At 37.8% G+C, this 14,109-nt stretch overlaps 1 protein-coding gene across 3 annotated transcripts; it reads left to right on the top strand.

The window, feature by feature from the left end:
* Nucleotides 1-765: 765 nt before the first annotated feature.
* On the top strand, nucleotides 766-7,033 carry LOC127638736 (uncharacterized). 3 transcript variants are annotated; one of them, XM_052120430.1, is made up of 7 exons: nucleotides 767-996; nucleotides 1,146-1,327; nucleotides 2,016-2,079; nucleotides 2,344-2,446; nucleotides 2,684-2,877; nucleotides 3,060-3,182; nucleotides 5,234-7,033. In XM_052120430.1, the coding sequence occupies exons 3-7, from the start codon at nucleotides 2,060-2,062 to the stop codon at nucleotides 5,835-5,837; spliced, it is 1,044 nt and encodes a 347-aa protein (XP_051976390.1). In that variant the 5' UTR covers nucleotides 767-996; nucleotides 1,146-1,327; nucleotides 2,016-2,059; the 3' UTR covers nucleotides 5,838-7,033. The 3 variants fall into 3 exon arrangements, with proteins under 3 accessions (XP_051976393.1, XP_051976390.1, XP_051976391.1); XM_052120433.1 differs by lacking the exon at nucleotides 1,146-1,327 and having other exon boundaries at nucleotides 766-996; XM_052120431.1 differs by lacking the exon at nucleotides 767-996 and having other exon boundaries at nucleotides 1,046-1,327.
* Nucleotides 7,034-14,109: the final 7,076 nt, after the last annotated feature.

Below are 14,109 nucleotides of genomic sequence, written 5' to 3' on the forward strand. Positions count from 1 at the left end.
TTAATGATCATCTCTAACCCATTCAACTATATCTTATACATTTGCCTTAAATAAACATGGCCTTAAACAAGAAGAGAATTCTAGTTCCACACACTTATAAAGCTGAAGTGTGTAACTTTTTTTTAAGTGTTAAAATGCTTTCTCCTGTCCCAGCTTAATACGCAGAGACAACTGAAAGCCATTTGAAGGTGAATAAAAAAAAAACTATAAACACTGTCTCTTAAATTGCTCTGTTTTGAACGGCCTATCTGGCTCAACCGATGGAGTGAGCTGGGGGCAGGACTATCTGTTGGTTTGATCAACAGCAAAAGGGGCGTATTCGAAAAGCTGTGCAATTCCGTTCGGTGGCACTAGTGGCTCATAAATGACACACTTCAGCTTTAAAAAGCTGGGTTTGTTGTATATCCATGCTTACCAACTTTAATCTTTACTTTTTGGCACTCAACATTTCAACCAATAAAAAAAATCTGAATATCAAAAGGATTCATGGAAACTTCATAAAGTTCCAAACTGTGCTGTATTTGTGATCATATCTTTGTGAGCAAGCAAAAAAACTAATGATTGTAATAGATGGAATGTGTTTTATGATGATGACAGAGTGTTTATCTACAGTACCCTATGGGAGAACACAGCAGGAGGTCGTGAAAAGGCACAGCAGTGTTTGCACACTGCAGATTAATGCCTCCCTACCGCTGTCAGACCCGTCCACGGCCCACTGAGCAGTCGCTTGTAGCAGCTTTAAAAGCCTCAAGCTTAATGTTTCACCTCTAAGCCGGATTCAAACAATGCATAGAGAACTCACCCCCTGATGCGGGATATAACTAATATCATCTCACTAATGATGCTTAGCCTAGCTATGTGCCAGGGTTAAGTCTATGCACTGACAAATGTCTGTGTGTTGAGGCAGTTTCCAGAACTAGAATGTGAATTTGGACTACTAGTTGATTTACAGAAGCATTTGAATGAGCTTATTTTTTGGCAGGAAACCAACTGAAAGTGAGTATTATTTTTCTTTTAATAAAGTAGCAGACTTTTAGTATATTATGCAGACAACATCAAGTTATGGTAATCTGTATTACTGTTACTCATAGCTCTTTGCTTACTTATTTTATGATATTTATGACCCATTACAAATTATTGCACAGGAAATGTAGTGCTCAGCTTGGTGTGGGGTTCTAGGACACAACCCTCCAATCAGCAGCAGAACTATGTTGTCTTTGACTGGTCTGTTAGTGTAGTCATGGTAATGTACTGTGGATTATCCAAAGTATGTGGAAGTGGTCAGCACTTCCTCCAAGCGGTCCTGTTGAAATTTGGCATGCCCATGGTAAGTTTGAAAGGATTTTTTTTTGTTTATGCAGTTTTCTTTAATCAAAAACAGTACATGTGACTCATTGTTTTTTGACACAGGTAACAATTTTGTTACGCTTCAAGGATTAGAATTTTGTTCAATAAAACATATTTAGCATAACTAATAAAAGCATATGGGCTATATTAAAGCAATGTGCAATTTATATCCTTATTGGTTATTTTTTTAATCTGCTGTTGGCTGAAATGCACAAATAAACTAATTTCTTCAGTTTCCATGCTTTCATTTAAAGCTGCATTAATCTGGCATTGACAGATTTTAGATGGAGAAAAAGAAGGAAATATGTGGTTTATGTTGGTGAAATGGGGAAGGCAACAGGAGCAATATATTTCATGGCGGATTGAGTGCTTGATTAATATCTGAAAGCATGGGATTGATTTAAAACAATCCTGCTGCATCAGTAAAAAGACAAATTATCTCCACTGTGGCATTGAATTAATGCAATGAAACTCCTATTTATATGTTAATGAACTGCAACAATAAAAACATTTTGGATATCACAGTGCTAAAGATAAGTACTGAATTATTGCTCAAGAATAATACAATTATATTTATGATGGAGTGGTTTGGGTGTATTAATCAAGGTTTATTTGGTCATTATAAACATCCCAGTAAGCACCAGTTCTAATGATGTGTTCTCTTTAAGGGTAAATAAGAGTCAGGGTGGGCTTTTCTGGCAAAGGTCTTGCCATGGATGGGATTGGAGACTGGTAATGTTTTCCTCATTGTTAATGTGCAACAATAAATGCAAATATTTTTAGGACAGCATTTTTAAGGTATTTGTCTGTAAAAACAACCGTTATGACATTGACAAGATCATTTACAGAAGTAACAGTCATCATGCATAATAAATGTTAATCAATCAACAAAAGTAACTGGCAGTGTAAATATATCTATCTCTTTTTTATTTATTTGAAGTTTTGCAGCTAAATGACCCTGTGTGTTTTCAACAAAATCACTTACCTCTTCAACAGGCCCTCCAACAAAATCAGAAAACGAAGAAGCCAGTCTCCCTTTCGTGATGTTTCACCTGTACCGTCACATTTCTCAGAACCGGTCTCATTCTTACAACACCGGGTAACACTGCAAAATCACCCAACCTTTTATTATAGAGTTTTACAGTATATAGGTGTACATGCCAGCTTCTATACAGAAATGTAAAACAAGATTCTAAAGCAGTAAACTGTAGTTAAAATATAAATAATGTAGTTTGTCACCTACTTTGCATTTTGAATTTTGAAACAAAAATAATAGATGTGTTAATAATTAAGGTAAATCTACACGTATGTGGCTTTGTACACTTGTATTGTATAGGATGTAATTGGTTGCCTTCCTCGCCTCCCTGGTGTAAAGGGGGCACCAAGGGATGACGATGATGATGACACTCGGAGTCACAAGAGCCTGCCAGCGGTGATGACTGCATTAACCCTCCAACCTAGACACAATAGGTCACACAGAGTTTCTGAGAATCAAGTCATTTCCAGACTCCCTCCTCTTATAAGCTCCAGGTACTGAATACAGACCATTCCAGGAGGCCATATGCAATATAAGAGGTTCTGCTATGAGCTAAATATTTTAATACAGACTTCATACATCCCTCCAAACAACAGCTACACTTTTAATTATTAATGCTCATTTTCGATTGCATACCACAATAAGATAATTCAATTCTGGTAAACATGATTCCCAGGTGCAGTTTGATTGTGAAAGGCACTGGGTGCAAAACTGACTTAAAACTCCCACCGATCACAAAATTCAGGAATACTTGGAAGGAAATGGTACCCCCAAGACCACCTTGCAGGGCTGGATGCAGGTATAAGCTCATTTTGCTTTCTTACCAGCCATTCTGCTTGGTGCTTCAATGAACTTACAATGGTCAGGCCATATAAAAGTCCAAATGAAAGATATACAAATCTGCTATTAAAGAAATCTGAATTGATCGACTACTGTTCTGAACATTTGGGGGATGGGAGGGATTGGGGGACATATCCCCCACAATGTCTGCGGTGGTAACTGGCCTGGTCCATAGATCAAACCAGTTGTCTATCAGCTAGAAACCCCTGACAATGAAAACAGGACTTATCAGCAGAATTCAATAGCCTTACACTCTTTGGGCTAGAGGAAGGTTAATTTGTTTCCATACTTGTCGCTGTGTGGGCAGTAAACACTTTTTTGCAAGTCTCGATTTCTTGCTGCGTTCATTCAGTTCACAGATCAAAAATGAAAAGGTACAGTCAATACCACGCCCTGTAGATACAGCATGTGCAAAGTCATCGAAGCCTGGTTAGTCTCGGCATCACGTGGGCAAGTATTTTTGTGCTTCCCTCATATATTTGATACTGTTAAGTGCATGGTGGAAGGTGTAGAGCGCTGAGAACTGAGAGGTAGTGAGAGAAACCACGCAGGATTTCTATTCAGTTACTCTCAGCTCCCACAGCTGAGCCAATAAAATGATATTAAAGTGGCCCAGTAAAAGTGGAATTGAACAGCGCAACAAGAGAATAGTCAGGACTGTGAGCTTGTAAAGTGAGCAAGTTTAAATGGCTCCTCTCTTGTCTCACTGGTAAACACATCACTTGCTATTTGATTTAAGAGCAATTAGTTGGAGTATGCCTGCGCTTACCAAATGTCAAGGCTATCACTGATAAATCTGAGCGAGTAACCGAAATGGTAATTGGATATTAATGTGATTGAAAACCTGATAACCTTCCTCTGTTTAACTGTTGCAAAGTCTACAGTAGAGAGGGGAAGTTTGATGTCTAGTGATGGTATAGTTTTATGTTAATTTGCTAATATGCCAATATGGCACTGGCAATAAATATGAAAAAGCCAATGAGAAATACTATACATGTATAATTTTCTCTCTTCTCACATTCTTCTCACAAAAAGTGATTGGTGATTGCCCATGCAAAGCTCTTGCCATGATGTTGGGGTTTTATTGGTGGTTGCCAGGGCATAGCAATATGGTTGCTAATGTGTTTTGAGTCGTTTTTATTGTTGCAATGAGGATTCTGGTTGGTTGCTAGGCACACAATTTGAGATATCATTCATGTCTATATAGCACAAAAAGAAAATATGTGGCCTAATTTGTAAAAGTTTCACCCCAAAATTGGTTCAAATCCCTATCCCTAAAGACTGAAAAATACACGCAATGACATAGCCAAGGGTGGGCCTGGGCACACCCAAATTAGACAGAGGCCCACCCAGAATTTAGAGATAATTTTTTACTTGAAATATATGTTTATACAATAGTAATTCATAATTATATTTCCGCAATTCATAACACAATGCAAGTATGCATTGCATTCTCAGTGTTGCTACCAGGGGTGCTATAGTGAGATGAGTTTGAACTGTCCACTTCTACTTCTACATCATTTTCTCTTCTAGCCAACTACTGTCATGGTAGAGCAACAATTTAAAAAGAATATTGCTCAATATATTTATAACTTACCAGAATAATATCACATCCATTTTAATGTCACAGAAGTTTGAAAGTAACTCAATCGCCACCTTGAGTAATGTGCCCCCAACACACGCCCGTTAAGCATGTTCAACCGGACCATGCATTGGCAATGTGCTGGCCAAGTGCTCACATCTGTGTTCACATACTTACATAGGGTGTTTCAGATTGAGAATGAGCTAGCACCCCTAATGTTTACACATCTGAGTTACATATGTCAATGGCAGATTCTTAAAACATTTAATTGGTCACCCCATGCACAAAGAATGCAAGTGTGCATGTAGGTTGTTGTTTGTTAGTCCTATATATTAACACTATAGTTCCATATATTCATGTAAACTGCTTTTAAAAGATCATAGTATTTCAAAATCTTTTTTTTTTTCTTTTTATGTTTTTATGAAAAGGCCGGATAAAATGGAAACCAATTCATCTAAACCTGTTCATGCATTCATCCATCCGAAAATTGTACCTGTCGGCCAGACGGCTCTGTCTGTCAAGGTGCACAGTGTTCAAGGAAACGGGCCCTACTTGTCCCATTCCAAAGCCTCTGGAGTGTCTCGGGGATCTCGCATCACTTTCCAGAGGCCTGTAGTGCAGGCAGTGTACCCCATCAGTCCTGACACTGAGCAACAGATGAGACAGACTGACATAGCATGCCAGTCCCTGAGGTCTGTACTGAAAAAAGGACAGGCACCATATGGCGGAGTGTTTAACTGCACACTGGTGCCCCACCTGCTAGAGCCATTTTCTGGTTTCCAGGAGCATCTGTGCCGCCAGATCCTTCACTCTCCCCTACCTTATCGCGCAGCTCTGCCGCAGGTCCATATACCTTGCCAACAGGACCAGGTGGATTTGGTGCCTGCCCGCAGAGGCCCATACGGCTCCCTGATGGAACGCACTGTGGAGCTCTGTAACTCCCAAGGACAGAAGCTTCCCAGGATCACCATGACCTGCCCAACACCTTCTCCAAAATACCTCTGTCGCACTGAGACTAGGCATGCAGCTTGACAGACAATACAATCACTGCAGCATTACTGAGTACTGCCCCTTTAAAGGGATAGTTTACATGGAAGTTCATCATTCTTTACTCACCCTCATGTCATTCCAAACTTGTACAGTTGTCTTTCTTAAGTGGAATACAAAAGATGTTTAGCAGAATTTTGACACTGCCAAAAATCACACAAATGAGAATTGACAGCTACTGTAGAGGGGAAGTTTTTAAGTTAATTATTTAAATGTTGGTCTGTTCCTCACACAAAGCTATTGTGGCTTCAGAAGAATTGGAATGCAGTGCACAATTCATATTGACTATTGTTTTGGTACTAGCTTGACGTTCCAAAAGAGCTTGGAATAGGGCAACATGGACATCCTGCCTAACATCTTATTTGTGTTCCACAGAAGAAAGAAAATCTAAGGGTTTAGAATGATATGAGTTTAAGTAAATGATGACATAATTTTCATTGTTGGGTGAACTATCCCTATGCACTGCAATTCAAAGTTAATTCATTTTGTTCATGTTAAGAGACTATATAGCCAAAACAGACACATATGTGAAGTCTCTTGGCACTGTTCCCGATTGCCCAGCAATTATTAGACAGGAGTTCATATCACTTCTGTGAGGTCCTCTGTTTAGTCAAGTCATTGTTAAATCACGTGTCATCTTTCATTTGGTTGCCATGGAAAACTTAAGGATCATTAAGGCAAGCTATGTCAGAACTAGACCCGGGGGCTGCACTGTTCCACAGGAACAAACTGAGAGGTACAGGAAGTGCCTAAGAGGAGCTATATAAAGTCTTGCTATACATTTTACGGGATGTTAAGACCCCTGGGGTACAAATCATTTGTCTGTCTTACTAAAGAATGGAATAATTTTTCTTCGCCTCACTCTTAATGGATTTATCTTCTTTTTCTAAGTACAATCAATGCAATTTGCTGAGTACAGCACAATCTTAAAGTAATATACAGTATGTACTTTAATAATATGCATTAGAGCTATTGCTATTGGCAATATACTGTAAAGCTGCCATGTGCCATTTAAGACAGTTCTTACCAGAACTACATAATTGTTTATTTCATGATGATTCAATAGTACGTGGGAACTTCATTTGTTCACATTAATGTTATTAATGAAACAATGGTCCAATGACCAGCTTCAGTTTTTGACTTTGCACTGTGTTATACTGCAGAAATAAAATATATATACTGTACCGGTCTGATTTTAATAGTGAGATTTGGTTGTTGTTGTCATTGTCCTTGTTGTTGCTGTTAATGATAATGTTATACTGTAAGGTTATAGAGTAGTTATAAATTAGACATGAATCACAGCATCTAAATCATTTTGAAATGGTGCATTGTGAGATTTATACTAATAAATCTCTGCCAACTACCCCAATCCAGCCAAATATTTTGAAGAGCTTTTAGGTTTCCAACATTCATGCAATATATTTTATTAGGCCATTTATTATAAGGACATTCAATTAAAATGGAAATTGCTGTATTTTAGCTGATACTCTGCCTCTTAGCTGTTGTCTCAGACTAGTGGTCAGTACAAGATCTGGCACAGCTCTCAGAGTGCTTTCAGTATGGCCTTCAATGCACAGACTGGAACAGTGAGGCAAAAATGTCACAACGGTGAATTGTAAAGCATGATTGTGCACTCCATTGCTACTTCAGCTATGAGGTCAGAGCAGAATTCTCCCATTCTTTACTCTGCTGTCAGAACACAAGAAATAAAAGAGCAGCTCGGTGGTGTCACAGGGTGAGGAATGAGATTTTGATATTGGAGCAGATGGAATTAAATGTTTTTCATATTTACTTCACAGTGCTTAGGGCAGGTACATACCTAACAACCTTAGAATGAACATAAGCAAACATGTCAAAACTGGGGTCTTCAGCAGCCCAGGCTTAGCTCCATTGCTGAACCAGTGTGTATAGGAATATTCTAGGTTATTGGCCCAATTCACTTCCATTGTGAGTGCCTCACTGTCATCCAGATTTTGTATTCTTTTAGGGTGTGTTCACACTTGTAGTTTGGTTCTCTTGGTCTGGACCAAAAAAGAAAATGATACATTTAGTCCTGGTTCGCTTAGCGTTCACACTGAAGCGTTTTAACACTGAACCTAATGATACAAAAACCAAAGGCATCAGGAAAAAGTCACAACTTGATCGGACAACTTTTGTGACGCATTTTATTTGACGGAACTTGCCAATCATCCAAAGCAATGCTGGCTGCTGGGCGAAATGTACTTGTTATATTTATATATGTACATATGGTGGTATTTATACCAGCTGAGATCAAATGAAGAGCCAATAAAATGTGTAAAGAAGTCAAAACAGCACCAGGAATTCCTCAGTTGTACACACAAACGAAGATATGCTGCAAGGACGGCAGTTCCAACGCCTGTACCGAACTGTAATGGGAAACATAGCTCCTATGACGAGAAGAACCAGGTATGCTTGAGGTCAGTATTAGGCAAATTACTTCCTGTTTTGTGTGTGTGTGTGTGTGTGTGTGTGTGTGTACGTGTTTATACTACATTGTGGTAGTATATCTCCAGTCAGCGGTCAGATGTCAGATGTTTTTTTATTTAATTTTTTTTAATGTAAATATACAAAAAGATTTCTGTTAGGGGTAAAGGATAAAATATCATAAATCTGAATAAAATCCACAATGATATAAAAACAAGTTTGTGTGTGTGTGTGTGTGTTATATATACATGTGGTCTGTTTCTCAGGTTTTGTTCCTCCGGCTGTGCTTGTGTATGGGTTTAACGGCTCCCTGGTTTCACGCTCTGATTATCTGGTCAGCTATTACCCATGGCAGCACCCACCCCCATACTGCCTCTGCTCCGTCCTGGCACCGCCTGACCCTTTCTCTCCCACTGATATGCATTCCTCTCATTCCTGCAGCGGATATTGGCAGTATGGACACCATGCCAAATATACAGGCACAAACTACAAATTAGCAAAAGCTGACAGTTGTTAGCTTCCCAAGGTAATGTAGCAAAATCTTGTTTTTTCGTACTTACATGTATCTCAGCACATTCGTAAACAACATTTTTTTTTAAATAAAATAAGTCTAACCCTTGAAAAAAGCGTCTAACTATAAGAAAATAAAGGGACAAACAACAGAAAATTGGAGATGTACAAACCTGCTAGCCAATATGCACTGAAATGTCTTTACCACTAGAGGGCGAAAGAAGCCTTTTTCTGTTACCTCAGAGTTCTCTACTTGCAATATTAACCACATGAAAATAAAAAACAGCATCATTCTAGTATACAATTAACACACTTTGCTAAAAACTAAATTTGAATCATTGTCACTGTGGCAATTATTTGAAATGTAACACAAGCACGTTTTTCAAGCAAATCATTTCACCAAAAAAAATAAATAAAAATATTGTTCAAATTGTATTTAAAAAAAAAACAATAGATATAAAATTCAAAATTGACCCATCAAACAATTTTTGGTGAATGTTCTGTGAAAGTTAGTTGCTGGTTATAAAAACTTACTATTAAGGAACGTTATGCGTAAGTTCCCCCCAAATGCTAACATTAGGGAAATGTTCTGTGTTTTTTGGGGATGAACCATACCTATGACTACACATGTGTGAACTTCCTGCATCCAATACAAATAACCTTGGCAACAGTTGGTTGAAAGTAACTGTAAAAAAATGGCTCATAGATAGTTAGTTCTAAGAAAAGTTTTTGCATCATTTGTTTGCAGATGCCACTTGGTTCGAAATGTTGTCATTTAAAAGTCTCTAAGTGTGACTTCAGTACCCAAAAATATCCAAATTTGACTGGAATATGGCATATAAGGAAAACAGCTGCAATGCATTTACAGACAGCTCTCTTAAAATGTGGAGGTCATTCATCAGCCTATCAGATTTCTTGCGAAATGTTAGGATTACTGCAGCAGTTGCTACTTCAGCATCAAGCCTGAATCCAAAACTGGAAGGACACTGGTATGCGGGCACACGTTCCAATTCACTTACAATGAGGTGTCAATCCTGTGTGTATGTGAACCTTATGCTTGATGTCATATAATCTCATCCAAGGCATGTGTGTTTGTGTTAATAAACTTAATCCAACATGTTATTGCCTGTCTAAGATTATGTAATGCCATCGGTTAAGCATTCAGCACTAGTCTTTTTTTGCACTGCCTTTTGTAATCTATAGTTTCGCTCAAGCAACATGCACCCGTGTGCATGAACAACACCTGTTCTCGGAATACGGCATCATGCAAACTTTATCTCTCATAGGGACCATCACCTTCTCAGTGTGCATGGTGAGATTTTACATGTGCCTATGCATTCATGTAACTTTCTATATTTGACTCCAAGCGCAGCAGTGCCAAATTACCACCTCAGCACTCAGTATCAATTCATGAAGATTACGACATTTTCAAATTGGTTACCAGAAGATCTCACATCAGCAATAACCAGAAAAAGATCTCCAGATTTCTATAAAAGTTGTTCTTCATTTTATTCAGTGCTTTTAGGAATGACTGCACAAGACGTGGATGAGACTCATCAAAAATGCCCCCATAAAAGTGAACAGAGCAAGAAGTCAAGAAGTACTGTATTCAAGTCCATTCACTAATATAGTAGCAGCCCAGATCTGCCTCAAAAGTTTTTCCATGCTCTTTTGTTTCATTTTGAATTATAAACATGGAGAGTTATTGCAAGATACACTCAGTTCTTTTAGTTGCAACACAAAATGCTGAAACCACTTTTAAAATATTCCAAAAAGCAGAATCTGTTATTTTTGATTGCATATGAGTTGCAACTCATGCTGCAGAACAAATCAAAAGAACTAGTTGGCAACCAACAAATAATAAGCCAAATAATAAGCAATAAACAGGTGATGTCAATAGTCTTTCCTATTACAGTCGGCTTAGCCTGAATGTGTCAAGTCCCTTGTCTCAGTCCAAGGTTTAAATGACAATGTGAATGTGCTTTGAATATTTTATGGGTCACCATACAAGACATTCATTGTAAACAGAGAACTTCTGGCATCATTGTACTTCACAACACTTGGTTTAGCAGAGGAATCGTGGTTAATAATGTACGTAGACACATGAGTAGTTATATAACAAGCATCTGTAATAAAACCATATAAAGACCAAGCTCTGCATAGCTTGGAACAGGACAAGCTTGTCTTAAAAATAAATCTATAACACAATAAAAGCAAGACTAATCGATGCAAATACACTCATTGCTAATATGATTTGTTCATTACTAGTCTTAAAGGGTCATAAATATAGGGTGAATACAAGTAAAGTGAGACACTTGCTGTTTATTTGTCACTGGCTTTTTTTTTTTTGTAGGTACATCAATTGTTTTGGATAAACTTAATGCAGATTTTTAGTAATGGAAGACTATACTGTTTATAGATAATTAAGCTTTAATAACACACTTAACAGGATAACTCAGTGGCTTAGAAAATAGAGGTCAGGTTGAATGGGTTCATTTGGATCACACTCTGTGGGGCCTGTATTTGGAACCGCATCATTCAATAACTTTCAAAAAGGCCTTTGCCAAGACTGCCAAAGCAGATCCCCCCTTGTCCATCAGCACATGCCAGGCGCTTGTCTTTAAACGGCTGCGTCCTCTGTGACTTCCGCAGTGTCCTGATGCACCATGGGCCAGAGAGAGCTGACCAAGCCATTTATTTAAGGACTCTATTCAAACACATTTGTGAGTGTGCATGCTTGTTAATTTCCACTGTATCAATTTAAACTAGCACATATCCACAATGCTCTGCTTTGATGGCCGGGTGATATTTCAGACAAGATTGAGTTGTTCAGTGGGTAGTGGGCAACTAATCAGTGGCAGGGTGAGAAATCACATGGACTTGTCAAGATAAACAGCAGCAATGTACAGCAGATGTCCCGCACGAACTTGCTTAAACAAAGGATTTTATTTGATGTACATAACTTACTATAAAAGAGCTATTTTGACCACAGTGTGTTAGATACTAAAAAATATATTATCTAAAGTGAGGTCTGGAGTGGTACCTTTTAAATTCTTCAGAAAGAAGTCGCTGTCTATGTTTAAGAGTGTTGATTTTTACATAGTGAGCAGTTTAAATTTGGAGGTGTGACTAAGATCTTGAGTTTGTGAAACTCTTTGATGACTTTCTTGTTTTGAGAGTTAATTCTCCCCAAAAGTGTAAACACTGGAGCTTTCAACATTAATCTCTTTATTTGAGTGGCTCGACATAGCAACATTGGCTCAACCAGTGGCTTGAGTTTAGGGCTGTTGGGGTGAAAAATGGATGACAGGGAAGTGTTTTCAGAGTCATTCAATTTTACAATTCCGTTTGGTGCCACTCGTGGTACATCAGCTTTCATTTTACTAAACGTCTTCATATAGCTCAAATTCCCAGAAAAATTTATTTTAACATCATTGTAATGCCATGTGAGTCTGTAAAAGTTAATTAGACTGTATTGACAACACAACTGAACATGTGTCAAGACCATGCGTGACATGATTGTTTCATCAGCTCAAGAATGATGTCCTTGCACTGTGGTCTCAAAACCCCTTGAGAGTAAGCATGGCTAATGGAATTATTCTCCAAGCCTCAGGATAAACAAACATTAAAGAACACTGATAGAGAGTGTAGGAAAGAGAGGAGGAGAGTTGAATACAAATTGGCCTCTAACTGGACAAAACCTGCTGAAAAGAATTTGCAAGAGAATCTACTGAGTTTTTGTCACTACTCTGAAAATCATCATTATGGAGCTGTTACTTATCATCAATATGATGATTTGATCACTGTGAGGAGCAACCAAGTTGTTTTTTAGTTGTTTTATTGGTCTTGCTAACTTAAACCACACAGTCTCTCTCCAAAATCTCCAAAGACAAGTCAGCCAACCCGATGTCAGAAATCCAGAATACTTAATCACTCCTTTGACTCTTTTTGCTGTTTACAAAGCCAATAGTTGTCAAACACCTGTGATATCTTTCAAGTACTTCATATTTGATATGCTATTCCATAAATTTGTTTACAGCACTTTTAAGTGATGTATGAAACTGGCTTATGATAAAAAACATAATGCGGTTGCACTTTATTTTACAGTACGTGGTTTTCCTGGTACATACAGTACTGTGCAAAAGTTTTAGGCACTTGAAAAATGTTGCATAGTGAGGATGTCTTCAAAAATAATGCCATAAATTGTTTTCATTTATCAATTAATGTCATACAAAGTCCAGTAAACATAAAAAAGCTAAATCAATATTTGTTGTGACCACCTTTGCCTTCAAAACAGCACAAATTCTCATCGGTACACATGGACACAGTTTGTCTTGGTTGTTGGCAGATAGGATGTTCCAAGCTTCTTGAAGAAGTTGCCACAGTTCTTCTATCTATTTCGGCTGCCTCGACTGCTTCTGTCTCTTCATGTAATCCCAGACTGACTCAATGATGTTGAGGTCGGGCTCTGCGGGGGCCATACCAACTGGCCTATTCTATTCTGTTTTATTCTATTCTATTCTATTTACAAAAGGAATGTTTGGTAGTCTAAAATTGATATTTCCTATAGACACATTAAAGCTGAAGATATAAATAACATCTTAAGACAATTGTTTTTGTGAAACATCTTATGTGGCTAACACTTTTGCACAGTACTGTATATGGTAAATATGTTGTACTTACAGACAAATGTGTAGTAACAAGCGGTACTTACCTGAAATGTTCATAAATTGTAACTTATATGAAACCTTACTGTACTTACCAATGGTACAAACATGGTAATTATGTTGAACCTCCAGACAAGTGTGGGGTAATAACAGGCACTTACTTATGGTATACATACATGGTAACTTAAACAAAACATTACCAATGGTATATACATGGTAAATACAGTATGTTGTACCTACAGACTAATGTTGCATAACAATATGTTCTTATCTAAAGTGTACATACATGTTAACTTATATGAAACATTAAAGAATGTCTCATTACTGCACACATGGTAAATATCTAGTACTTACAGACAAGTGTGGGGTAATAGCAGGCACTTACTTATAGTGTATGTACATGTTAACTAATGTAAGACATTATGGTACTTACTAATACTAATGGGATCTTACATAGAACCTAATATGAAGCACAGCAGTAACTATACAGTACTTCACTGGGTTAGTACACAGTCATTTTAAGCAAGGCCTTCTTCACATGACAACTGGTAAAGTCAAATGCAAAAATATGAGTCTAGTAGCTACTGCATATGTCCAAAATGAGAACTGTCAACACACATAATTATTAGGTATGT

The sequence above is a fragment of the Xyrauchen texanus genome, chromosome 47 (genome assembly GCF_025860055.1).
Source record: "Xyrauchen texanus isolate HMW12.3.18 chromosome 47, RBS_HiC_50CHRs, whole genome shotgun sequence".
In the NCBI taxonomy this organism is placed as follows: Eukaryota; Metazoa; Chordata; class Actinopteri; order Cypriniformes; family Catostomidae; genus Xyrauchen; species Xyrauchen texanus.

Bases quoted from the DNA above. Each gene is read 5' to 3' on its own strand.
- LOC127638736 (XM_052120433.1), top strand. From the start codon at position 2,060: ATGGATGGGATTGGAGACTG. The intron at 2,447-2,683 runs GTAACACTGCAA...TGTATTGTATAG, and splicing joins TCTCATTCTTACAACACCGG to GATGTAATTGGTTGCCTTCC. The intron at 3,183-5,233 runs GTATAAGCTCAT...TTTTATGAAAAG, and splicing joins CCTTGCAGGGCTGGATGCAG to GCCGGATAAAATGGAAACCA.